Source organism: Dendrobates tinctorius, unplaced genomic scaffold (assembly GCF_039654945.1).
Source record: "Dendrobates tinctorius isolate UK_male_01 unplaced genomic scaffold, ASM3965494v1 ptg000011l, whole genome shotgun sequence".
NCBI classification, from domain to species: Eukaryota; Metazoa; Chordata; class Amphibia; order Anura; family Dendrobatidae; genus Dendrobates; species Dendrobates tinctorius.
Genome location: NW_027361679.1, coordinates 83,021,811 through 83,047,011, shown reverse-complemented (window position 1 = coordinate 83,047,011; position 25,201 = coordinate 83,021,811). Strand labels below are relative to the sequence as shown.

The following is a 25,201-nucleotide window of genomic DNA, read 5'->3' as shown; positions in this document are numbered from 1 at the left end:
GATGGTATAACAGGATGGAGCCCTCTGTCAGTGCAGGGGCAGCTGGGTGTCACTGCTGTATACGGCGGACCCATTGGGTGGTATAACAGGATGGAGCCCTCTGTCAGTGCAGGGGCAGCTGGGTGTCACTGCTGTATAAGGCGGACCCATTGGGTGGTATAACAGGATGGAGCCCTCTGTCAGTGCCGGGGCAGCTGGCTGTCACTGCTGTATACGGCAGACCCATCGGGTGGTATAACAGGATGGAGCCCTCTGTCAGTGCAGGGGCAGCTGGGTGTCACTGCTGTATACGGCGGACCCATTGGGTGGTATAACAGGATGGAGCCCTCTGTCAGTGCAGGGGCAGCTGGGTGTCACTGCTGTATACGGCGGACCCATTGGGTGGTATAACAGGATGGAGCCCTCTGTCAGTGCAGGGGCAGCTGGGTGTCACTGCTGTATACGGCAGACCCATTGGGTGGTATAACAGGATGGAGCCCTCTGTCAGTGCAGGGGCAGCTGGGTGTCACTGCTGTATACGGCGGACCCATTGGGTGGTATAACAGGATGGAGCCCTCTGTCAGTGCAGGGGCAGCTGGGTGTCACTGCTGTATACGGCGGACCCATTGGGTGGTATAACAGGATGGAGCCCTCTGTCAGTGCAGGGGCAGCTGGGTGTCACTGCTGTATACGGCAGACCCATTGGGTGGTATAACAGGATGGAGCCCTCTGGCAGTGCAGGGGCAGCTGGGTGTCACTGCTGTATACGGCGGACCCATCGGGTGGTATAACAGGATGGAGCCCTCTGTCAGTGCAGGGGCAGCTGGGTGTCACTGCTGTATACGGCGGACCCATCGGGTGGTATAACAGGATGGAGCCCTCTGTCAGTGCAGGGGCAGCTGGGTGTCACTGCTGTATACGGCGGACCCATCGGGTGGTATAACAGGATGGAGCCCTCTGTCAGTGCAGGGGCAGCTGGGTGTCACTGCTGTATACGGCGGACCCATCGGGTGGTATAACAGGATGGAGCCCTCTGTCAGTGCAGGGGCAGCTGGGTGTCACTGCTGTATACGGCGGACCCATCGGGTGGTATAACAGGATGGAGCCCTCTGTCAGTGCAGGGGCAGCTGGGTGTCACTGCTGTATACGGCGGACCTATTGGGTGGTATAACAGGATGGAGCCCTTTGTCAGTGCAGGGGCAGCTGGGTGTCACTGCTGTATACGGCGGACCCATTGGGTGGTATAACAGGATGGAGCCCTCTGTCAGTGCAGGGGCAGCTGGGTGTCACTGCTGTATACGGCGGACCCATTGGGTGGTATAACAGGATGGAGCCCTCTGTCAGTGCAGGGGCAGCTGGGTGTCACTGCTGTATACGGTGGACCCATTGGGTGGTATAACAGGATGGAGCCTTCTGTCAGTGCAGGGGCAGCTGGGTGTCACTGCTGTATACGGCGGACCCATTGGGTGGTATAACAGGATGGAGCCCTCTGTCAGTGCAGGGGCAGCTGGGTGTCACTGCTGTATACGGCGGACCCATTGGGTGGTATAACAGGATGGAGCCCTCTGTCAGTGCAGGGGCAGCTGGGTGTCACTGCTGTATACGGCGGACCCATTGGGTGGTATAACAGGATGGAGCCCTCCAGGCCCGGATTGGCAATATAACCAACCGGGCATTTTCCCGCTGGGCCGCTGTCACGTGGGCCGCGGGCGGCAGCGCCCAATCATCTGGCCACTTGCCAGCTGCTGCGGCCACTGTTGCTCCTGCCGCTGGCCCTCTGCGGGTACGGCGGTGATAGTTTCAAGTTCCTCCCGCACTGCAGGGAGATAAGCCGCCACGCCCCCCATCCTCGCCTTAGCATGAGACCCCCCCCGCAGCCACTCACTGCGTCGCACTCGCTTGCCTGCTCGCTCTGTTCGCAGGACCTGTGATGAGGTCACAGGAGGGGAGGAGTCAGGGGGGTCACATGATCAGGAGCCTTTGTCCAGACCCCCGATCATGTCACCCCCTGACTCCGCCCCTCCTGTGACCTCATCACAGGTCCTGTGTGCTCAGCCTTGCCTCTACCGTCTGCAAGACTCTGCTACTTTGCTGTTGTCATGGTGCTGGTTGAGGGAAGTATGTGTGGGGTCAGGATTTACAGTGTGGATGTAGCAGAGCTGTGTGTGTACGAGGTGTACGGAGCGGAGCCGTGTGTGTACGAGGTGTACGGAGCGGAGCCGTGTGTGTACCAGGTGTACGGAGCGGAGCCGTGTGTGTACGAGGTGTACGGAGCGGAGCCGTGTGTGTACGAGGTGTACGGAGCGGAGCCGCGTGTACGAGGTGTACAGAGCGGAGCCGTGTGTGTACGAGGTGTACGGAGCGGAGCCGCGTGTACGAGGAGTACGGAGCGGAGCAGTGTGTACGAGGTGTACGGAGCGGAGCCGTGTGTGTACGAGGTGTACGGAGCGGAGCTGTGTGTGTACGAGGTGTACGGAGCGGAGCAGTGTGTACGAGGTGTACGGAGCGGAGCCGCGCGTGTACGAGGTGTACGGAGCGGAGCCGCGCGTGTACGAGGTGTACGGAGAGGAGCCGTGTGTACGAGGTGTACGGAGCGGAGCCGTGGGTGTATGAGGTGTACGGAGAGGAGCAGTGTGTACGAGGTGTACGGAGCGGAGCAGTGTGTACGAGGTGTACGGAGCGGAGCCGTGTGTGTATGAGGTGTACGGAGCGGAGCAGTGTGTACGAGGTGTACGGAGCGGAGCAGTGTGTACGAGGTGTACGGAGCGGAGCAGTGTGTACGAGGTGTACGGAGCGGAGCCGCGCGTGTACGAGGTGTACGGAGAGGAGCCGCGCGTGTACGAGATGTATGGAGAGGAGCCGCGCGTGTACGAGATGTACGGAGAGGAGCCGCGCGTGTACGAGGTGTACGGAGAGGAGCCGCGCGTGTACGAGGTGGACGGAGTGGAGCCGTGTGTGTATGGAGTGGAGCCATATGTGTACGGGATGTACGGAGTGGAGCCAAGTGTGTACAAAGCATATAAAGCGGGCTTTTCCCACGGACACAGGAGTACACGGCGGAGCCCCGAGGAGCATTTTAAAACACACACATGACATTCCACCTGAAGTGATGTGCTGGAAGCTGACCAGAAATGAGATAATTTCTTGAGGAGATTGTGACGGAACCAGGAATGCTTCAGATCTATCACCGTGTCCTCCTCCGACAGCGCAGACAGCAGGATCGCCTTGGACTCGGGGATGCCGGCCATGTGAGCGGATCATGATAGGTCCTGCACCGGGAGGCTCAGGTGGGCACTACAATGGGAGCCGGACTGCTATAGTATCTTTGTAGAATCTTTCTTTATTTCTTTCTCTCTTTTTCTTTCTTTCTCTGTTCTTTCATTCTCTGTTCTGTCTTTCCCTCATTTTCTTTCTCTCTCTGTTCTTTCTTTCTCTCTGTTCTTTCTTTCTCTCTGTTCTTTCTTTTTTCTCTCTGTTCTTTCTTCCCCTTTCTTTCTTTTTCTTTCCTCTCTTTCTCTCTGTTCTTTCTTTTCTTTACTTCTTTCTTTCTCTCTCTGTTCTTTCTGTCTCTCTGTTCTTTCTTTCCCCTCTTTCTTTCTCTCTCTGTTCTTTCTTTGTCTCTCACTGTTCTTTCTTTCCCCTTTCTTTCTCGCTCTCTGTTTTCTTTTTTCTCTCTCTCTCTGTTTTCTCTCTTCCTTAGTGCCAGTCAGTGTGCCCATAATGCCAGCCACTGTGCCCTCAGTATCAGTCAGTGTGATCAGCAGTGCTAAATGGGTGCGATTAGGCGTGGACATGGGTGTGACTAGTTGTGAAATGGGTGTGGCTGGGCGTGGCCAAAATTTGCAGCGGCGCGCCATCTTTCCCTTCTTCAAAAGTTGGGAGGTATGATAGGGGCGGCTATGACCAGGGGGTCTGTTTGCCCAATAGAGAGCAGTTCTGCCAGGAATTCTGTCACCGTGCATACAAAAGGGGACAGAGATTTGGGAGGAGTACTGTACCTAAAAGCAATAAATAGGACTGAGCTGAAATACTGGGCACAGCTATGACTACATGTTATATAGTCGTGTTAATCTCCTCTCACTTCTTGTAAGCTACAAGTGTACAAAGATATTATATAGTCACCATGTGACTAGTGGGCCTGTGTAACTTCAAATGCCAGGGCTGAATTTTAGTCCCAGTCCGGCCCTGGAGCCCTCTGTCAGTGCAGGGGCAGCTGGGTGTCACTGTTGTAGAGCGACATGTTGGTGTCAGCACAGCCAGGAAGCTTTGTGAACTGTCTGCCATGAAGTAGTTAACCCAGGGCCTGTGCAGTCTGAGGAGGGGAGGCCGAGCTCCTCCCTCACCCCTGCAGATGCCAGGGGGCACAGGCCAGACGGGTACAGCCAGTGTGCGGGGAGGAGACTAGCTGGAGGTGGGGATGCATGAGTAGGAAGGAGGGTGCTGACAGGGAAGACTGAGGGGATGACTAGAGGGTCAGGGCAACTAGGGAGAGGTGCGAGCACAGCCTGTGCCACATGAGCCGGGTGTGAGCCCACATGTGGCCAGTGAGGGTGACACACTAGTTCTCTGCCCCCAGACCAGTCTGACAAAAAGCCTGTGCTGGCGCGAGGGGCTGCACGAGAAGTGGGGCGCCGTCCCCTCGGTGACACGCCAGGCGCCCGTTATTTTCGGGTGCTCCCTTCTCCCCTCCCTCCGGCCCAGTAATTCCCCAGCTGGAGCAGCGGGGAGGGCAGGACAGGAGCTCACACTATGTTACTCAGCATTTCGTTCCCAGCGCCGGGACAGGACACACGGGGACCCTGATGGGCTCCTCCTCGGCTCCCACCTACCCAACCCGCCGGGCATGGACCTGGGAAGAGCCCCTGGCGCCTCCAGCCTAATTGTGGCTGCCTAATTGCATCGGGCACAGGATCATGGTAGGTGGCCTCCACGCTGCGAGCTCACAGGGCTGTGTGGGCACATGCTTTGTACATGCGGCCCCGGTATTAGCGGGGTGACACCCCCCATTTCCTCACCCTTCTATGTGTCTAGCGTTATACTAGAGGAGGGGAATTTAGGACAAGGGGGTGGGGAGATTCGGCTACAACAGACTACAGGCTGGAGCTGGTTAAAAATGGCCGCGTAGGAAGGGGAGGACCCGGCGCAGACATCAGCGTGAACTTGGAAGTGAAGCCGGGAGAGCTGTGCCCTGCTAGAGCAGCCCCATAGGCAGCAGGGCAGTGCCAGGCTGCGGCCACTGCGGGAGCCGCCATGTATGCCCGTGTCCTTATGTACCCCGGGGAGCTGTCAGCCGCAGTGCCGCCTGCTGCAGTGCCCCCCACAGCCTGGGCACCGAGGAGAACTTCTGCCCTTCCATGGAGCAGTGCCAGCCATTTCTAGTTATACAGTGTGTATGTGCTGCTCTCTCCTCACCCAGCCAGGATCTGACAGCCCATAGTGTCAGTGTATGGAGAAAGGGCACTTCTGGAGGACTGACCCCTCTACACTATGGGGACATATGGCGATGCCCACAACCTAGACATCCCTAAACTCCTACAAGCCCAAACTTGAAGCATGAACACGTTAAGGGCTTATTCACACGTAGCGTTTCTTAAAGCGTTCTTATTTCTTACTGCTTTTTTGAGCTGTGATGGGTTTTTACTCCAAGCTTTTGCAGCAGGTTCATTCATTCATTAATTCTTTCTTGTATTTCTTTTTACCCATCCATCAAAAACTCACATAATGTAGTTTTTCCTGCCAACTTTGCATTTTCGAGTGGAGGAAAAAATGCCTTAAAAAAAAAATAAAAAGTACTGTGTGAACTTACCCTTACTAAGCAGGCAGAGCGTAATCCGTAACCCCCAAATCCCTGCACATAACAACAGAAAGGACATTTCTATGTGACGCATGCTACACAGAACAGGTACCAGAGACACAGACGGTGTCCCAAAACCAATTGTGTCTGTACTGATGCATCGCAGGTTAACCAGTCGTCTGCCAGGCGCTGCACCGTCACCGTCCTTACTCTTTGTGCACGGATGCTACATCTTTAAAGGGATGTCATTTTATATCAGGTTTTTTTTTTTATAAGTAGTGTAGGACGGGCTTGATGTAGGACGTCACCCTTTTCTCTCCTCCTCCCCCTCCTTCCCACACTCTCTCTTTTTTTTCTGTCTTTTTTATTCTATCGTTCCTCTGCTCATTTTCCTAATGGAATACAATTCACAAAGTTGCCTTCTGCCTCCCTGTGAGGAAGCCTAAATTAGGCAGTGTGCTAAAGGAGGGGATCAGGATTTTTTAAGGCAAAAAAACAAAACGAAAACCTCTTTGCCACTGTCCCAATCTGGAATTACCCAAAAAGGAAGCTTTATTGCTGTTATTATTTTTATGTGGATTTTGCAAGAACATTTTGTATTTTTTGGGGGGATCCAGAAAGTTGGATGTGGGATCGCAGAAGGAGAAGCGAGCGGACAGCTGCTGCCTGTGACTCAGTAACTTTGTGCATGTAACAGTGGAGTATAAGAGGATCCCCTACCCAGTCATGTATGCATCACCTTTATGCCTGACCCAGGTAAAGTCACTTGTACCCAGTTGCTCTGCTTCGCAGCTTGCCACACTCCTCTCCCACCCTGCTTGCTCCTTCCCGCTGCATTGTAGTGCCTTGTCATACGCAGCTACGATTCTATCTTTATAGGATGTGTAATGCATGGCATTGTTGGGCGAGAAAAGCTCGGCGTACAGATAAAAGAGCAGAGGAGAAGGAAGCATTACTGCCATGGCAGTTGCGACATTTTATACCTTATGCAAAAAATCGAGAAACTGGTTAGAAGTTTTCAACAAAGTGCTTCTGTCCTGAAAAGGTCACGCTTTCATGGCGAATTTCTTGTTATTTTAGCCAAAATGATCGGTTACGAGAAAGTTTTGGGTATAGGTTTTTCAAAACGTTTTCTATCTTAGGAATGTAACGCAGGCCGTTCTTTGCTGATAAAAAAAAAAACAAGTCACATGTCGAGTCCGCCCCTCGTCCCACACCCTCTTGCCCGCTTTTTTCTGGGACGTGAATATTATATATATATATTTATATATGTATATATCTGGACCTTTGGCATCAAATCTCTTACTTCTCTTGCATTTCAAGGCTATACAGATCAATGAGGTTTTCGTTCATGTCTGGCGCAATTTACCGTACAGAATTATTGCTGTTTGTTCCCTGGGTGCTGAGTAATTGTGGGTGTTTTCCATCTCGCCCCCTGTTTTTAATGTGTCGAAGCTTGGTAACTGCCGGAAAACACAAAATTACCTCCATCGTGCTTTGTACTGTATTTTACTGCTCGTTCAAGTGGCAGCCCAGGGGTTAATGGACGGGAGAGTGGAAAAGGCCTGTGCGTAAAGTGACCTTGGCCTGGTGTGACAGCACTCCCAATAAGCAGCAATAACCAATTGTTCGCACTTTCATGGACTTTTATTGCACCTGCTGATTAAATGCTATCTAGCTGGTACTGCGTGAATATATACATAATTAACATATATGGACGTGTGGGTATGTATAATATATATAGATATATTTGCACTGTGGGTGTGTGTGTCTGTGTATATATATAGAGAGAGAGATAAGTGTGTGTGTATATATATGTATATAATAAGTATTTGATACTCTGCCAGTTTTGCAAGTTTTCCCACCTACAAAGAATGGAGAGGTCTGTAATTTTTATCGTAGGTACACTTCAACTGTTACAGATAGAATCTAAAACTAAAAAACAGAAAATCACATTGTATGATTTTCATATAATTAAATAGCATTTTATTGCATGAAATAAGTATATGATCACCTACCAACCAGCAAGAATTCTGCTATCACAGACCTGTTAGTTTTTCCATAAGAAGTCCTCATACTCTACACTCATTACCTGTATTAATTGCACCAGTTTGAACTTGTTGCCTGTATAAAAGACACCTGTCCGCATAATCAATGACATTCCAACCTCTCCACCATGGCCAAGTTCAAAGAGCTGTCTAAGGACACCAGGGACTAAATTGTAGACCTGCACAAGGCTGTGATGGGCTACGGGACAATAGGCAAGCAGCTTGGTGAGAAGGCAACAACTGTTTGCACAATTATTAGAAAATGGAAGAAACACAAGGTATCGGTCACTCTTCCTAGGTCTGGGGCTCCATGCAATATGGTAAAGATGATTCTGAGAAAGGTCAGGAATCAGCTCAGAACTACATACGAGGACCTGGTCAATGACCGGAAGAGAGCTGGGACCACAGTCTCAAACATTACCGTTAGTAACACAGTTTTCTGTCATGGACTAAAATCCTGCAGGGCACGCAAGGTCACCCTGTTCACGCTAGCACATGTCCAAGCCCGTTTGAAATTCACCAATGACCATCTGTATGATCCAGAGGAGGCATGGAAGAAGGTCATGTGGTCAGATGAGACCAAAATAGAACTTTTTGGTATCAACTCCTTTCGCCATGTTTGGAGGAAGGAGAAAGATGACTACAACCCCAAGAACACCATCCCAACCGGGAAGTGTGGTGGGGGAAACATCATACTGCACCTTATTGAAGGGAGGATAGATGTGGTCATGTATCGCAAAAATTTTGGGCAATAACCTCCTTCCCTCAGTAAGAGCATTGAAGATGGGTTGTGGTTGGGTTCTTCCAGTAATGCGATGACCTGAAACATACAGCCAGGGCATCAAAGCAGTTGCACCATAAGAAGTATTTCAAGGTCCTGGAGTGGCCTAGCCAGTCTCCAGACCTGAACCCAATAGAAAATCTTTGGAGGGAGATGAGACTCAGTGTTGCCCAGCGAGAGCTCCGAAACCTGAAAGATCTGGAGAAGATCAATATGGAGGAGTGGGCCAAAATCCCTGCTGCAGTGTGTGCAACCTTGGTCAAGAACTACAGGAAACGTCTGATCTCTGTAATTACAAAAACAGGTTTCTGCAGCAAATATTAAGTTCTGTTTTTCTATTGTGTCAAATACTCATTTCCTGCAATAAAATGCAAATCAATTATGTAAAAATCATACAATGTTATTTTCTGGATTTTTTTTGAAGATTCTCTCTCTCATAGCTGAATTGTACATACGATAAAAATGACATATCTCTCCATTCTTTGTAGGTGGGAAAACTTGCAAAATTGGCAGTGAATGCCAAGTAGTCACGTAATTTGTAGCTCATGGGCCTCAATGCAAAATCTCCAACATGGCCACCAGCTATCATGGGTCTTTAGTAGAATTGGACATCTCATATGGCCCAAAAGAACCTTTTGATCTCCAATTTGCTCCAGGGCATCGGTGCACCTGCAACCTCTGCACACACTGTAGTTACTCCCCTTTTTTTAAGTTATTTTGCTTTTTATCATTTATTACTTATTTTTCAGTGTTTTAATTAGTTCATTACGTTATAACTCCTATAGTCAAAGTTCTTCTGTGTCTGCAGAAGGACCTACCGTATATCAGTTTAGGTCACTAGCAGGCTTAGCTAATATATGAGGCCTGCTATGGAAGCATAGAAGTAAAAATGACTTCAAATATATTTAGAATTTATTGCTGAAAATACATTTCTATTCTGATGGGAACTGTCATGTTCCACATGGTATTTGATCTGCAGGCAGCTTGTTATGAAATGTGAGGAGCTGATCAGAATGATACATAGTTTATTTATTGGTGAATCACGCTATTGATTTTAGCAAAAGGAAAATAACAATATTTAGTAATCAATAGCAGCGAGATATAAAACAATCTAATCAATTATTGAAAGGCAAAGAGCTAGATAGCTTCTATTCAATCACTAAAACGGACAAGGACAAGGGGAGAGGTAGGATGGAGGAGGACAAAAAGGTTCCCTAAATGATTGGTATGAAACCAAATGTAGATTAATGCTATATAAAACTATTTTGCATCTGCCAGGTCTTCCAGGATATGTACGATCTTTATTTCTCACCATTATATATCTTATTCTATGAATGATGATAATTTTATTTATATAGCGACAACATATTACCCAGCACATTACAATTAACCCCTTTGAGACGAAGCCTGTTTTCACCCCAATGACCCGGCCAATTTTTACAATTCTGACCACTGTCCCTTTATGAGGTAATAACTCTGGAACGCTTCAACGGATCACAGTAAATCTGGGATTGTTTTCTCGTGACATATTGTTCTTTATTATAGTGGTAAAATTTCTTCGAAATAACTTGCGTTTATTTGTGAAAAAAAAACGAAAATTTTGAAAACTTTGCAATTTTCAAACTTTTAATTTTTATGCCCTTAAATCAGAGAGTCAAATCGCACAAAATAGTTAATAAATAACATTTCCCACATGTCTACTTTACATCAGCACAATTTTTGAAACATCATTTTTTTTTAGGAAGTTATAAGGGTTAAAAGTTGACCAGCGATATCTCATTTTTACAACAAAATTTGCAAAACCATTTTTTTAAATAACCACCTCACAATTGAAGTCACTTTGAGGGGCCTATATGACAGAAAGTACCCAAAAGTGACAACATTCTAAAAACTGCACCCCGCAAGGTGCTCAAAACCACATTCAAGAAGTTTATTAACCCTTCAGGTGCCTCACAGGAATTTTTGGAATTTGGAAGGAAAAAAATAAACATTTACTTTTCTTTCACAAAAATTTTCCTTTAGACTTATTTTTTTTTTTACTTTTGTAAGAGTAACAGGAGAAAATGGATCATACATTTTGTTGTGCAATTTATCATGAGCACACCGATACCCCATATGTGGGGGAAATCTACTGTTTGGGCACACGGCAGGGCTCGGAAAGGGAAGGAGCGCCATTTCACTTTTTGAATGTAAGATATGCTGGAATAATTAGCGGTCGCCATGTCGCATTTGGAGAGCCCCTGATGTGCCTAAACAGTGGAAATCCCCAACAAGTGACACTATTTTGGAAACTAGACCCCTTAGGGAACTTATCTAGATGTGTATTGAGCACCTTGAACCCACAGGTGCTTCACAGAAGTTTATAACGTTAAGCCGTAAAAATTAAAAAAATCACGTTTCCCACAAAAATCTTTTTTTGCTGCAAATTTAGTATTTTCACAAGCGCAAAAGGAGAAAATGGACCCCAAAGATTGTTGTACAATTTCTACTGAGTTCACCGATACACCATATGTGGTTGAAAACTACTTTTGAGGAACAGTGCAGAGCTCAGAAGGGACGTAGCACCATATTACAGTTCAGATTTTGCTGCACTTGTTTGAGGGTGCCATGTTACATTGACAGTGCCCCTGAGGTGCCAGAACAGCATAAACAGCAGAACTCCCCATAAGTGACCCCATTTTACCAATTAAACCTCTCAATGAATTCATCTAGGGGTGCAGTCATTATATTGACACCACAGGTGTGTGACAAATTTTTTTACCATTGGGCAGTGAAGACAAAAATAACTACATTTTTACCACCAAGATTGTGTGATAGCCCCAAGTTTTACATTTTCACACTGGGAAATTGGTAAAAATGGCACCAAAAGTTAGCCCAGAATTTCTGCTGAATGTAGAAATACACCATATGTGGCTATAAAGTACTACTTTTGCATACAGCGTGACTAAAGGTACAGAGCGCTATTTGCCTCTTGGAGTGCAGATTTTCCTAGACTAGTTTGTGGACTCCATATAAAGAGCCCCTTAAGTGCTAGAAAAGCAGAATCTCCCCTAAAGTGACCTAATTTTGGAAATTATAACCCTTTCGGTTCATATTCACATGCAAAAAACTCTTGATGAGTCTCGCACGTCAATACCCGGCACTACTGCTGGGACTCGGATTGGAGCGTTCAGCTGCAAATAAATACATGCAGCTGAATGCTCCGATCCGAGTGCCGGCTGCAGTGTCGGGTATTGTCGTGCGAGACTCGTCCAATTTTCTCGCATGTGAGTATGAGCCCTTTGGGAATTTATCTACAGGTTTAGTGACGATTTTGACTCCATGGGTGTTTTCCAGAAACAGGCAGCAGTGGATGTTGCTGAGTGAAAGTTGAAAACTGCCATTGTAGTGAACAGTATGCTGTAGTGACCAGCACATTATACCCAGCCCGTGCTTCTGGAGACATGCATCTGTAAGTTAGGTGGGCTCTCATCACTACAGAAATGCCAAACATTTGGGTGCTAAATGTTGTTTAGGAACACTGGGGCTCAGAAGGAAGGGGGGCATTTGGATTTGGGAGCTGACAATTTGCTAAATTTCAGCAGGTGAGAAGCCATTTTGCTTTTCCAAAGCTTTTGGCTACCAGTAACAGATGACAGAGCTGAGTGAGGACTTGCTTTTTTTGTGGATTGAGTGGAAGCTTTTAATGGGAACATTTTACATAACCTTTGGGATCACAGTTATCTGGCGCTCTACGCTGACCACTTACTTTGGGTTTTCCATCTAAATCTCTGAGTGACGCAATTCAGATGAAACCCCTGATACATCCATTCACTATAGTGAGGCAGCAGAGTTACTCTGGACACCGACTGGCCTCTGTTCCATGGTTTCCATCTTTTCAGAAGTGCACAAAACTGTGGCCGATGGCACTTTTATGTAATCCTAAAAAGACGCACACCGCCGGATCACAGATGCTATGGCGTCCACTGTGCCTCCATCTGTCTCATTATAGGGAATGTTCAGCCAGAGGTTCTGTCTGAATCAAGTATTTCAGAGATTTACATGGAAACCCCGATTTAAGTGCTCACTGCAGAGCGCAGGATAAATGTGTGCAGAGCCTTATTGCGATCTTTGGGAGGCAGATTGAAAAAATCAACAGCATGTGAAGAATTGGTTTTACTTATTTTTTATGCCGTTCCTCGTGCGGTATAAGTGATTAGGAGACTTTATTCTTCGGATCGGTGCGATTACAGCGATACCAGATTAAGGCTGTGTGCCCACGATGCGTTTTGTTAAGCGTTTCCGCAGCGTTTGTGCCGGATCATACGCTGCAGAAATGCTTAAAAGATGCATCAAATTAATTAGCATGCGTTTTTGGCTTTTTGTGCCAATGCATGCGTTTTTAACCGCTCAGGAATCGCATAGCGGCTAAAAACGCAGCAGGCTCATTAATTCCCGCATTGCTCAGCGTTTTTAGCCATCCCCAATGTTCCCAGAAATCGTGTGTCAAAAAACGCGTCAAAAACGCGTCAAGAAACGCGCAGAAAAAGACGCGCGTTTTCTGGGAAAGGGGATCCTTTTCCTGAGCGTTTAAAAATGCTAGCGTGGGCACATAGCCTTATATCTGGTTTTTATGTTTGGCTGCTGTCACACACTAAAAGATGCTTTTTAATGCGAAAACTAATTTTTTCATCACCATATTTTGAGAGCTATAATTTTTTCATATTTCGGCCAACAGAGTCATGTGAGTGCTTGTTTTTTGTGGGACGAGCTGACGTTTTTATTGGTACCATTTTCTGGCACATTTTTTTTATCTCTTTCTATTCCAATTTTTGGGGGGACAGAATGAACAAAGACCAGCAATTCAGAAATTGCTTTTTTTTTTATACCGTTCCACGTGTGGTAAAATTGATAAGGCAAGCTTTATTGTTTGAGTCAGTACGATTACAGCAATACCTTATTTATATCTTTTTTTTATGTTTTGGCGCTTTTACAAGATAAAAACTTTTATAGACAAAAATAATTATTTTTGCATCACATTATTCTGAGAGCTATAACTTTTTTATTTTTCCACTGATGGTAGCTTGTTTTTTCAGGACAAGATGACTTTTTAAGCGGTACCATTTTTATTTACATCCTTCTTTTTTATCACGTTTTATTGCACTTTTTTGTAATTGCATTTTTTGTTTCGGTATGATGATAAAGCATTGTTTTTTTGCCTCTTTTATGCTGTTTACTGAAGGGGTTAACTAGTTTTATAAAGCAGGTTGTTACGGATGTGGCGATACCAAATATGTGTACTTTTATTGTTTTTTATTTACATAACTATTTATTGGTAAAATATTTATTTTATTTTTTTCTTTGGGGATTTAAAAAAAAAAAAAAAAAAATAGTTTTACAGATTATAATTTCTTTTTTACTAATTTGCATTGTCCCAGTATGGGACATAAATATATAATGTCAAATCGCTGATCTGACACTGCACAGCAGATTATTATTATTATTCTGCTGTCACTACTGACAGCGGCATCAGAGGGGTTAAAGGGAACCTGTCACCCCCTCCAGGTGATTTTTAAGTAAAAGAGCCATCTTGTGCAGCACTAATGCTGGATTCTGTCAAGGTGGCTCTTTTATTTAGGGTACCTTCCACCGCAGAAATAAGCGTTTTTAAAATTTGTCAGACATACCTGATATTTGCGGCCAGAGGTCTTGCTTATGATTTATTCACACTGCGGGGCTGGCAATCTTGGGCATGCGCAGTAGTTATCTGCGGCTCTCATGCCCAAGATTCCCAGCCCCGCAGTGTGAATAAATCATAAGCGAGACCTCTGGCCGCGCGTCCACGTAGGCGCGATAGGAAGGCCAGGAAGTCATGAGAGAGGACGGCAGCGGTCACTGCGCATGCTCCAGAATACATACTACAGCGCAGGCGCCAGGATTTGAAAAGAAAAATGAAGAGGAGCAAACAACGCAGGAAGACATGACTGACGGATGTGAGGCGTCTCGGTCAGATGGGGAAAGCCCTGCCCCCTGTCAAATATCAGGTGTGTCTGACCAATTTTAAAAAAAGATTATTTCTGCAGTGGAAGGTACCCTAAATGAAAGAGCCACCTTGACAGAATGCAGCATTAGTGCTGCACAAGGTGGCTCTTTTACTTAAAATCGCCTGGAGGGCGTGACAGGTTCCCTTTAAATGCCCACGATCGGTGCTGACACACGCACGCGATTGCTGCCGCACTCAGCCTGAGGCTGCGTGATCACGGCGCCGTACTAATACTGCTCTCGGCACAAACGCACCTACCGCAGAGCAGGACTAGTATGGCGCATGTCGCGAAGGGGTTAAAGGGAATCTGTCAGAATGATCATCCCACCTAAGCTGTCTGGGCATGTAGGTCATAGGAAGCTGGACAAAATAATACCTTCATATCTGTAATCTGATGTCTTATTCCAGAGAAATCCACATTTTTCTTATATGTAAATGAGATGTTAAGATCTATGGACTGGACACTGATTATTATTATTATTTATTTATATAGCGCCATTAATTCCATGGTGCGGAACATGAGAAGGGGGGTTACATACAAAGTTATAGATATCGTTAACAGTAAACAAATTTACAATGACAGACTGGTACAGAGGGGAGGGGACCCTGTCCTTGCGGACTTACATTCTACATTCTATACATACTTACATTCTATAGTGGGGAAGAGACAGAAGATCAGGGGTGCAGCAGCTCTGGTGGTGATGAGGCGGGAGCTCAGGCGGTTGTGAGGCGGCACCTCAAAAAGAGGAAAAAATCCTCCACAAAATTCAGGAAAACCAGACAGGCCTAAATGCATCTGCACTAATACAGGGTGCAGCGGACCCAAGTAAAATGGCAGCTGCACAGGTGCAATAATACCAAATGAATCAGCCAGCCTACAATCAGGGATTGGCTGTGTGGCACACCAGTGCAGAAAAAATAATCCGCATGTGGCAGTGTTCACACAGGGAATGCAGGGCTGTTGTGAGGCGGCAGAATGGTCATTGCAGGCTGTAAGCTTTCCTGAAACGATGGGTTTTCAGGTTTCGTTTGGAGGATCCGAGGGTGGTGGATATTCGGCTGTGTTGAGGCATGGCATTCCAGAGGATAGTGGATATTTGGGATAATCTTGGAGGCGGTTGTGTGAGGAACGAATAGGTGTGGAGGAGAGTAGGAGGTCTTGAGAGGATCGAAGATTACGTGAGGGAAGATATTGGGAGATTAGTTCAGACAATAGGGAGGGGAAAGGTTGTGGATGGCTTTGCAGGTCAGTGTTAGTAGTTTGAACTGGATTCGTTGGGGAATTGGGAGCCAATGGAGGGATTTGCATAGGGGGGAGACAGGGGAGTAGCGAGGAGAGAGGTGGATTAGTCGGGCAGCAGAATAGAGGACAGACTGGAGTGGTGCAAGAGAGTTAGCAGGGAGGCCACAGAGGAGAGTGTTGCAGTAGTCGAGGCGGGAGATGATGAGGGCATGTACAAGAGTTTTAGTAGATTGAGGACTGAGGAAGGGCCGGATTCTGGAAATATTTTTGAGTTGGAGGCGACAGGAGGTGGCGAGTCGAGAGTTACTCAGAGGCAGCGGATTTCAGGTGCGGTAGAGAGCGTGATGCCGTTTACCATAATAGATAGATCGGGTAGGGAAGAAAGGTGACATGAAGGAAAGATAATGAGTTCAGTTTTGTCTATGTTGAGTTTTAGGAAGCGAGAGGTGAAAAAGGAGGATATGGCTGATAGATACTCTGGGATTCTGGACAGCAGAGAGGTGACATCTGGAGCGAGAGAGGTAGATCTGAGTGTCGTCTGCATACAGGTGGTACTGGAAGCCATGGGACTTTATGAGTTGTCCTAGGTCAAGAGTATAGATGGAAAAAAGTAGGGGTCCCAGGACAGAGCCTTGGGGGACTCCAAGAGAGAGGAGGTAGTGTGGGAGTGGGAAACGCTGAATGTGCGGTCAGAAAGGTGTGAGGAAATCCAGGACAGGGCAAGGTCTTTGATGCCAAGAGAAGAAAGAATCTGTAGCAGTAGGCAGTGGTGAACTGTCTCAAAGGCAGAGGACAGGTCAAGAAGGAGGAGGATGGAGAACTGTCTGTTAGCTTTGGCTGTGAGTAAGTCATTAGTAATTTTGGTCAGGGCAGTTTCAGTGGAGTGGTGGGGGCGGAAGCCAGATTGCAGGATGTCAAGCGGGGAGTTAAATGAGAGGTGGGAGGAAAGTTGAGCATGGACATGCTGTTCAAGGAGTTTGGAAGCAAACGGGAGCAGTGATATGGGGCGATAGCTGGGCATAGCAGTTGGGTCAAGGTTTGATTTTTTGAGGATGGGTGTTATGGTGGCATGTTTGAAGGCAGAGGGGAAGGTACCAGAAGTTAGGGATAGGTTGAAGAGATGGGTTAGGGCTAGAATGATCATGTTAGTGAGGTTGGGGAGCAGGTGGGAAGGGATGGGGTCAAGTTTACAGGTGGTGAGGCGTGATTTGGAAAGGAGATGAGTAAGCTCTCCTTCAGTGATGTTGGAGAGTGAAGTTATTAGGGAAGGGCAGAGGTCTGGTATGTGGCGTGGTTGGGGTGGTGGAACCGTAAAAGAAAGGTTTGCCTTGTTTGGTCAATCTTGTTTTTGAAGTAGGTGGCAAAGTCCTCAGCAGAGATGAGGGGAGTTGGAGGTGGCAGTGGTGGGCAGAGGAGAGAGTTGAATGTTCTGAACAGTTGTTTTGGGTTGTGGGATAATGAAGAGACAAGGTTTGTGAAATCTGTTTAGCAGAGGTGAGGGCTGATTTAAAAGCAAGTGTAGCTTGTTTGAAAGCAGTGAAGTCGTCTGGCAGGCGTGTTTTTTTCCACCGCCGCTCCGCGACCCTGGATGCTTGTCAAGGTTATTTTTGTGAGGTTCTTGTGCCAGGGTTGCCTATTGGTTTGTCGCACTTTGCCATGCATGAGAGGAGCAACTGAGTCTATGGCTGATGTGAGGGTGGCGTTGTAGAAAGCGGTGGCACTCTCCGTGTTGTGGAGTGAAGATATGGAGGACAGAGGTAAAAGAGAGTCTGAGAGTCTGTGGATGTCTAGGTGTGTGAGGTTTCTGTGAGGATGTGCTAGTGGCTGGACATGGGGGGCAGGTGAGAAGGATGAGAAGGTGAGTAGATGGTGGTCAGATAGGGGGAAGGGAGAGGTTGTGAGATTAGATAGGGAACAGAGGCAGGTTATGATGAGGTCTAATGTATGTCCATCTGTGTGGGTGGCTGTGGAGGACCACTGAGTAAGTCCAAAGGATGAGGTAAGTGACAGGAGTTTGGAGGCTGCTGGCTGGTGGGTGTCAATGGGGATGGTGAAGTCCCCCATGATGATGGTGGAGATGTCAGCAGAGAGAAAGTGGAGGAGCCAGGTGGAGAATTGGTCGATGAAGGCAGTGGCTGAGCCCGGTGGTCGGTATATGACAGCCATTTAGAGATTAGAGGGGGAGTAAATACGGACAGAGTGAACCTCGAAAGAAGGGAGGATAAGGGAGGGTTGGGGTTGTATAGGGTTGAAGGAGCAGTTTTTAGAAAGGAGGAAACCCACTCCTCCACCATGTCTGTTGCCAGGGTGAGGAGTGTGGGTAAAATGGAGGCCACCATAACTTAGTGCGGCCGGGGAGGTTGTGTCAGGGGGTGTCAGCCAGGTCTCAGTGAGGGCCAGGAAGGAAAGGTTGCAGGCGGTAAAGAGGTCTTGGATCACGTGGAGCTTGTTGCAGATGGAGCGAGCGTTCCAAAGTGCTCCAGAAAGAGGGTGCGGGAGGGAGGGGGTCAGTGGCACAGGTTTTAAGTGTGAGGGATTGCGGTAGTTTGTCTTAGTGTGAGAAAGATAGGGGTGGGGATTAGTGGGATGTATGAGGCAGGGGGGGCCGGTATTGGGGGATATGTCAACAGCAGTGAGAAGAAGCAGAGAAAGGGAGAGCAGGTGGGTGAAGGAGAGTGATCGTCTTGTATTGTATTTTAGTAGGAGAGGTCTGAGGTTAAGGAGTATGTCTGCAGATATAGTGAGGTGGGGGGCTAAGATAGAGGGGGATATATTTGGTTCGAGGGTGCAGGGGTTTGGGGATAGCAAAGGAAAGTGAAGATTAGTGGAGCAAAAACGGTGAGGGCAAATGTGAGCATGGTTAAAGAGCAGGGTGAAAGGAAAAAAAAAGCAAGTAAACTAAGAAAGCAGTGGTTAGTCTTACCGTCTGACCGATTTCTGAACTATTTCTGGTATACTTCTCATGTATCACTTTAAATATGTCACTTCAAATGATGTCACATCTGACCAAGGTCATATCTGACCTGCTCTGTTCAAACTTATACCATTTAAAATGGATACACGGATATAGACAGCACACGGACACACGGATGTCACGTACATACGAACGGATGTCACACGCACCATGGATCTCAACATTACACTGATCTCTGTGATAATCTACCTCCAGAGCGTATTTTAAATAAAAGAGGATGTTACCAGTGTGAGACATGTAGATCAGGAGACCAGGCTGTCAGTCATTACATGTCTCACTCATTTGAAATAAGCTCTGGAGGAAAATTATCAGGGAGATCTAATGTATGTCCGGCCCATAGAGCTTAACAGCTCATTTACATATAAGAAAAATTTGGATTTCTCCATAAAAAAAATCTGATTTCCAATATCAAGGTAAAATTTGGTTTAACTTTCTATGAACTACATATTGACGGATGACGAGAGTTGATCCTACTGACAGATTACCTTTATGAGGGTCCTTGTACAAATATTAAGACTAATTAGAACAAAGAAAGGGAAAAAAATGACTTGGGAGGGATAAAGGCATCTCTATATATAAAAGTGAATGTATGTATATATATGTGTGTGTGTGTGTGTATCACTAACCAATCACGAAGCATCTTTTATTTCACCAGAGCTGTTCAAAAGAAGCTGAGCTGTGATTGGTTGCTGTGAGCAAGTTTTCCCACTTGACAACACCTCAGCAGACACTGACATGGTGGGAGAAATCTAGCATCCCCGGGAACATAAGCTCCCAGCCATTGTCTGCCCCTAGAAAGGAGCAGTGAGTACATGACAGAAATGAATCCCCCCCTCCCGTGCCTATATACCCATCACACATCCTCCATTTCATAGTCACATCTTCTCTCTTAAAGGGATCATTAGTATAGAAGTCAGAGCAAATCCATTCAGTGCTTTGGTTTTGACCCCAGGCCTCTCTTAAAGGGATCCCCGGTATGGAAGTTAGGACCGTTCCACTCAGCTCTGTGGTTCTGACCCCAGGGTCTCTTAAAGGGATCATTGGTATGGAAGTTAGGGCAAATCCACTCTGCTTTGGTACTGACCCTAGGCCTTTCTTAAACGGATCTCCGGTATGGAAGTCAGGGCAAATCCATCCAGCACTTTGATTCCGACCCCAGGCCTCTCTTAAAGGGATCCCCGGTATGGAAGTCAGGGCAAATCCATCCAGCACTTTGATTCCGACCCCAGGCCTCTCTTAAAGGGATCCCCGGTATGGAAGTCAGGGCAAATGCCTTCAAATGCTGTGGTACTGACCCCAGGCTCTCTTAAAGGGATCTCCTGTATGGAAGTTGGGCAAATCCCTCAGCTCTCTGATTCTGACCCCAGGGTTCTATTAAAGGGATCACTGGTATGCAAATCAGGGCAAATCCACTCAGCACTCTGGTTCTGACCCAAGGCTCTCTTAAAGGGATCTCCTGTATGGAAGTTAGGGCAGATCCCTCAGTGCTCTGATTCTGACTCCAGGGTTCTATTAAAGGGACAACTGGTATGCAAATCAGGGCAAATCCACTCAGCGCTCTGGTTCTAATCCAAGGCCCCTCTTAAAGGGATCCCTGGTATGGAAGTGAGGGCAAATCCACTCTGCACGTTGGTACTGACCCCAGGCCTCTCTTAAAGGGATCCCCGGTATGGAAGTTGGGGTAAATCCCTCAGCGCTCTTATTCTCACCCCAGGCTTCTATGAAAGGGATCATTGGTATGGAAGTCAGGGAAAATCTACTCAGCGCTGTGGTTCTGACGCCAGGCCTCTCTTAAAGGGATCCCCGGTATGGAATTTAGGATTAGGACCGTTCCACTCAGTGCTCTGGTTCTGACCCCAGCCTGACGGGATGATGTGGGATATTAGGGGTAGTAGTCTGGTGGCTCTGGCTGCGGGATGATGTTGGATATTAGGGGGAGTAGTCCGGTGGCTATGGCTGACGGGATGATGTGGGATATTAGAGGTAGTAGTCCGGTAGCTCTGGCTGACGGGATGATGTGGGATATTAGTGGTAGTAGTCTGGCGACTGAAGGGATGAACTGGGATATTAGTGGTAGTAGTCCGGTGGCTCTGACTGATGGGATGATGTGGGATATTAGGGGTAGTAGTCCGGTGGCTCTGGCTGACGAGATGATGTGGGAAATTATAGTGAATGTGGCTATGTGGAGTGGGCGGGGCTCTACACTCAGCTTTATATATATAGATATAATCATTATAATTTTTTATAACTAACCGTAGTTAGTTACTATGCCCGGGCAGTACCGGGCTCTTCAGGTAGTATTAAATAAAAAGGGGAGAACCCCATATTGGATCCTTTTCTAACAAGTCATAAGACTTAACTTTTACTTAATTAATAAAAATACAAGAGAGGTACATATAATAAACATGTCCCTAATCTGCCTTCTGTTTATATACTTTAAGGAAGACTTCCTATTAGTGCTTTCAATAGATGGCACCCTGGGGTGTCCTCATTATCTGGCACAAGACAAAAATTAGTACACAGGCCCCCCTAACACATTACTATATTGTGCAATGGATGCATATTAACACTGTTCCTTTAAATTAAATGAAATAAGAAATATGCATATGAATAATTGAGCATATATACTGTAATTATTCAGTTATTTAATAAACATCCACAATCTTTAACATCTGAACAGCTATTGAAGTGGAGGAGCCAATGTGTGTAAACGTGACCAATCAAACTGACAATAGTCAATGTGATGTAGCGGAAGTAACTGACCAATCCGGTCGGTATGTTAGTCCACCAGTAGAGCGTTTATGGCTAGTATGGTCATCCAATGTTATATTGGGTACGGAAAGTATTCAGACCCCTTTAAATTTTTCACTCTGTTTCATGGCAGACATTTGGTAAATTCAAAAAAGTTATTTTTTTTCTCATTAATGTACACTCTGCACCCCATCTTGACTGAAAGAAAACTGAAATGTAGAAATTTTTGCAAATTTATTAAATGGCGTTTCTAGCTGTCCGCCATTCATGCCATTGTCCCATCCCCTGATGATGCCACACATGCGGTGTAATATTAAGACTTCTCAACCCTTTTTTATCTAGGAGATTGAACTTAGGATAATTGACAATAAAGCCATCTTAGCTGATGCCACAATTCTACTAGCACAGACTTGATTATATCAATAAAATATATAATTCCAAAAAGAAGTGATCATCGGGTATTCCCATCAGGTATACATGTAAAGGGCATGTCACACTAAGAGATATCGCTAGCAATATCGCTATAACTAGTGACGTTATAGCGATATTGCTAGCGATATCTCTGTGTCTGATACTTACCTACGACCGGCTCCCCCGCTGGTTATCGCTGATCGCGCGAGAACGTTCAGGACTGTTTCTCGTCGTCAGCTTCCTGTGGCGCTTCCTGCTGTGAGGACGAGCAACGCATGGAGCCGGGCAGGAGGACCCAGGATCGCCTGGTGTGACAGGTAAGTAGCGATCCCCGTCCCCAGCGATGTCGCTAGTGAGATCTGCCTGTGTGGCAGCTCACTAGCGACCACTTAGCGATGTACCAGCGATCCTGACCGCGTCATATCGCTGGTCGGGATCGCTGGTACATCGCTAAGTGTGACAGTACCTTTAGAGCTAATCGATCTACCCCATTTCCAGCAAGCATTGGAGGATGTTGGAAAGATTATGGGACATCTATACTAATTAGAAAGAATTTAAACATTTTACTTTGGAGTTCTACAAGCAATCAATGACTCGTGGTTAAGTTGAAACATTCATCTTGAGGAGTTCCTCCTCCGTGGAGGTAACAATCAGTTCTTTCTCTCATTTAAAATCAAAAGCTGATTTAACCTCTGTAGTCTTCACGTCTTTCAGCAACCCATAGACCAAAAAATTGGTCAGATTTATGTAGGGATGCCTAGAACAAAGAGGAAATTGTGTTTTATCAAGAGCATCAGGGTTCCAGGTCTGGAGCAAAGTTTCATTTTATCATAAAAAGTCCAATATTCCTAGGAGAACTCCGGATATGTAAGGTTGATCTGTAATAGGAGGACAAGCTAATTCTAGGATTCAAGATAAATTGTGAGAAAAGAGAGGGGAGAGACGGGGGTCCAGACCTAACAGTAGCTTTGAGGTCTGATGATGCCAACGCTGCAAAAACTGGCCCAGTACTCTAGACCGATATCTGGCAGACTAGTGCCCCTCCTGTCTCTATGTCTTGTCAATGAGGAATTAAGGCCCCATACACATTAGATGAAATTCAGCTAAATCTGCTGAATTTGGTTGAACTGGCCGAACATCTGACGTGAATAGAGGCCACCTGACTCTCTACCATTAAATGCTGGGGAAGAGAAGAATCAGGCTTAGCCTTTTTTTTGAATGGACACTGGTGGTATCTTCTCTCTCCCTGTTGAAAACACTTGAACACTGAGTGAATTGGAGTGCTCATTTCTATGGAGGAGTCAAGAGAGATAGCTGCCTGAAAAAATTATTTGATATATATGGCCAAGTTAACTCTGAAGAAGCTTAAGGACCAAATAAACATGCTCACTAACGATTCAGCTTCATTAAAAAAAGAATGTCCCAGGACTATGATACAGGAAAGATATATATCTTTGTACCGTATTAGCCATTAGTTAGAAGAATATTTAGAATTGAGAGTCCTCAGTGGTTGATACCTTTTAATGGCTAACTGAAAAGATGGTAACAAATTGCAAGCTTTCGAGACTACTCAGGTCTCTTCATCAGGCTAGACTAATACAAAATCTGAAGAGTCACATATTTATACACAAGACAGCACAGAAATAATGCAATAGAAAAGACAAGTGATGTGAAGCAGAAAATAAGAAAAAATAACCAGGTGCCTCTAGTGGTCACCTAAAATCCAAATCTGGAGGTGCTAAGGGGAGCTGCACGGAAATTACAACCTTTACTACAAAAAGATGCCAGATTACAATCCATATTTCCAGACCCCCCACTGCTGTGTTTTAGGTAGCCCCCTAATCTAAGAAGCATCATTGTCAGAAGCTCCCTGTCCTCTCCAACAGCTGCAGGAACCTTTCCTTGCAACCAGAAAAAATGTAAAACCTGTCCATTTATAATGACCATGGGACACGATAAAGATCCCCAACTCACATCAGGACTACAAGATCCCAGGTACTTTCAGCTGCATCATATCTAATGTGGTGTACTTAATTATTTTTTAGTAAATGTCCAAGTGGGGGTCTGTATGTGGGGGAGACCGGGCAAAAACTGAGAACAAGGATGAATTCTCATCGTCACACAATAAGAGAAAAAAGAATGGATCTACCTGTGGCAAAACATTTTTGTATCCCTGGCCATAGCCTGATGGACATTAAATTACTTGTATTTAAAGGTAACTTCAAGTCTCAGAGAGACAGAAGAATCTTGGAGTACAAATTTATGAAAACTTTCGACACATTCAGTGCAGGAATGAATGTGTTGCATGGATTTATGTCCTTTTACATCAATTAAGGAATTTGCTCTTCAGACCTTCTGGGGTCATCACAACACAGAACTAGACCCCATCAGAGGGCAATAAAACGTTCACGGTTCTTATCTATGAACTGCTCCAATATTTATGTTTATCCCTCTACCATAATGACAATTCTGTTTCACAACACTTGTCTTTTCTATTGCATTTTTTCTGTGCTGTGTTGTGCATAAATATGTGATTCTTCAGATGTTGTATTAGTCTAGCCTGATGAGACCTGAGTAGTCTCGAAAGCTTGCAATTTGCTACCATCTTTTCAGTTAGCCATTAAAAGGTATCAACCACTGAGGACTCTCAATTCTAAATATTCTTCTGTCCCAGGACTAGGAATTAATAATTTGTGTAGATTGTATAGGACTCTAGGTAATATGCCCATTTTGATTGCTGCCACTCACTCGATTAAGTGAGCAGATTCCACCTCTCATGTAGATGAATGAGTTACAGTATATAGTTCATAGTATAGAAGACATTAAGATCTGTCACTTTTTGTAACCCTATGTATCTGTTAAACCGGGATTGGCACTGAAAGAGAAATGGTGAATTAATTATAGAAAAAGTATCTGATCAGAGAGAAATATTTAAAATCCCAGATTTAGAAATATCAACTTTACGGTTACTTAATGAGCCAAATTTCGTGAATTTGGTCAAGAATGCCAGCAGCAAGAAGTAACATACAATAGGAGATCATCTGCAGAAAGAGAAAGCTTATAAGGGTGATCTCACATCACAACTCCTGGAATGCGTGGCGAAGTTCTCAACACCACAACTAAATGTTCCTTTACTAGAATGCAAAGGAGAAGGCGAGGGGATGCCCATATCTTGTGCTGTTGTAGAGCAGTCAGACT

At 45.9% G+C, this 25,201-nt stretch overlaps 1 protein-coding gene across 3 annotated transcripts in view; it reads left to right on the top strand.

The window, feature by feature from the left end:
• The first annotated feature begins 4,435 nt into the window (after positions 1–4,435).
• The window catches only part of NFIC (nuclear factor I C), a 170,184-nt gene continuing 149,418 nt past the window's right edge, over positions 4,436–25,201 (top strand). Inside the window, exon 1 of one of the 3 annotated variants that reach the window (XM_073543941.1) lies at positions 4,436–4,895. In XM_073543941.1, coding sequence (XP_073400042.1) covers positions 4,893–4,895 — 3 coding nt within the window. In that variant the 5' untranslated portion in view covers positions 4,436–4,892. Of the gene's footprint in view, positions 4,896–5,988; positions 6,530–25,201 lie in introns of those variants that run through there. The other 2 variants (XM_073543951.1, XM_073543934.1) reach the window with 2 other exon arrangements.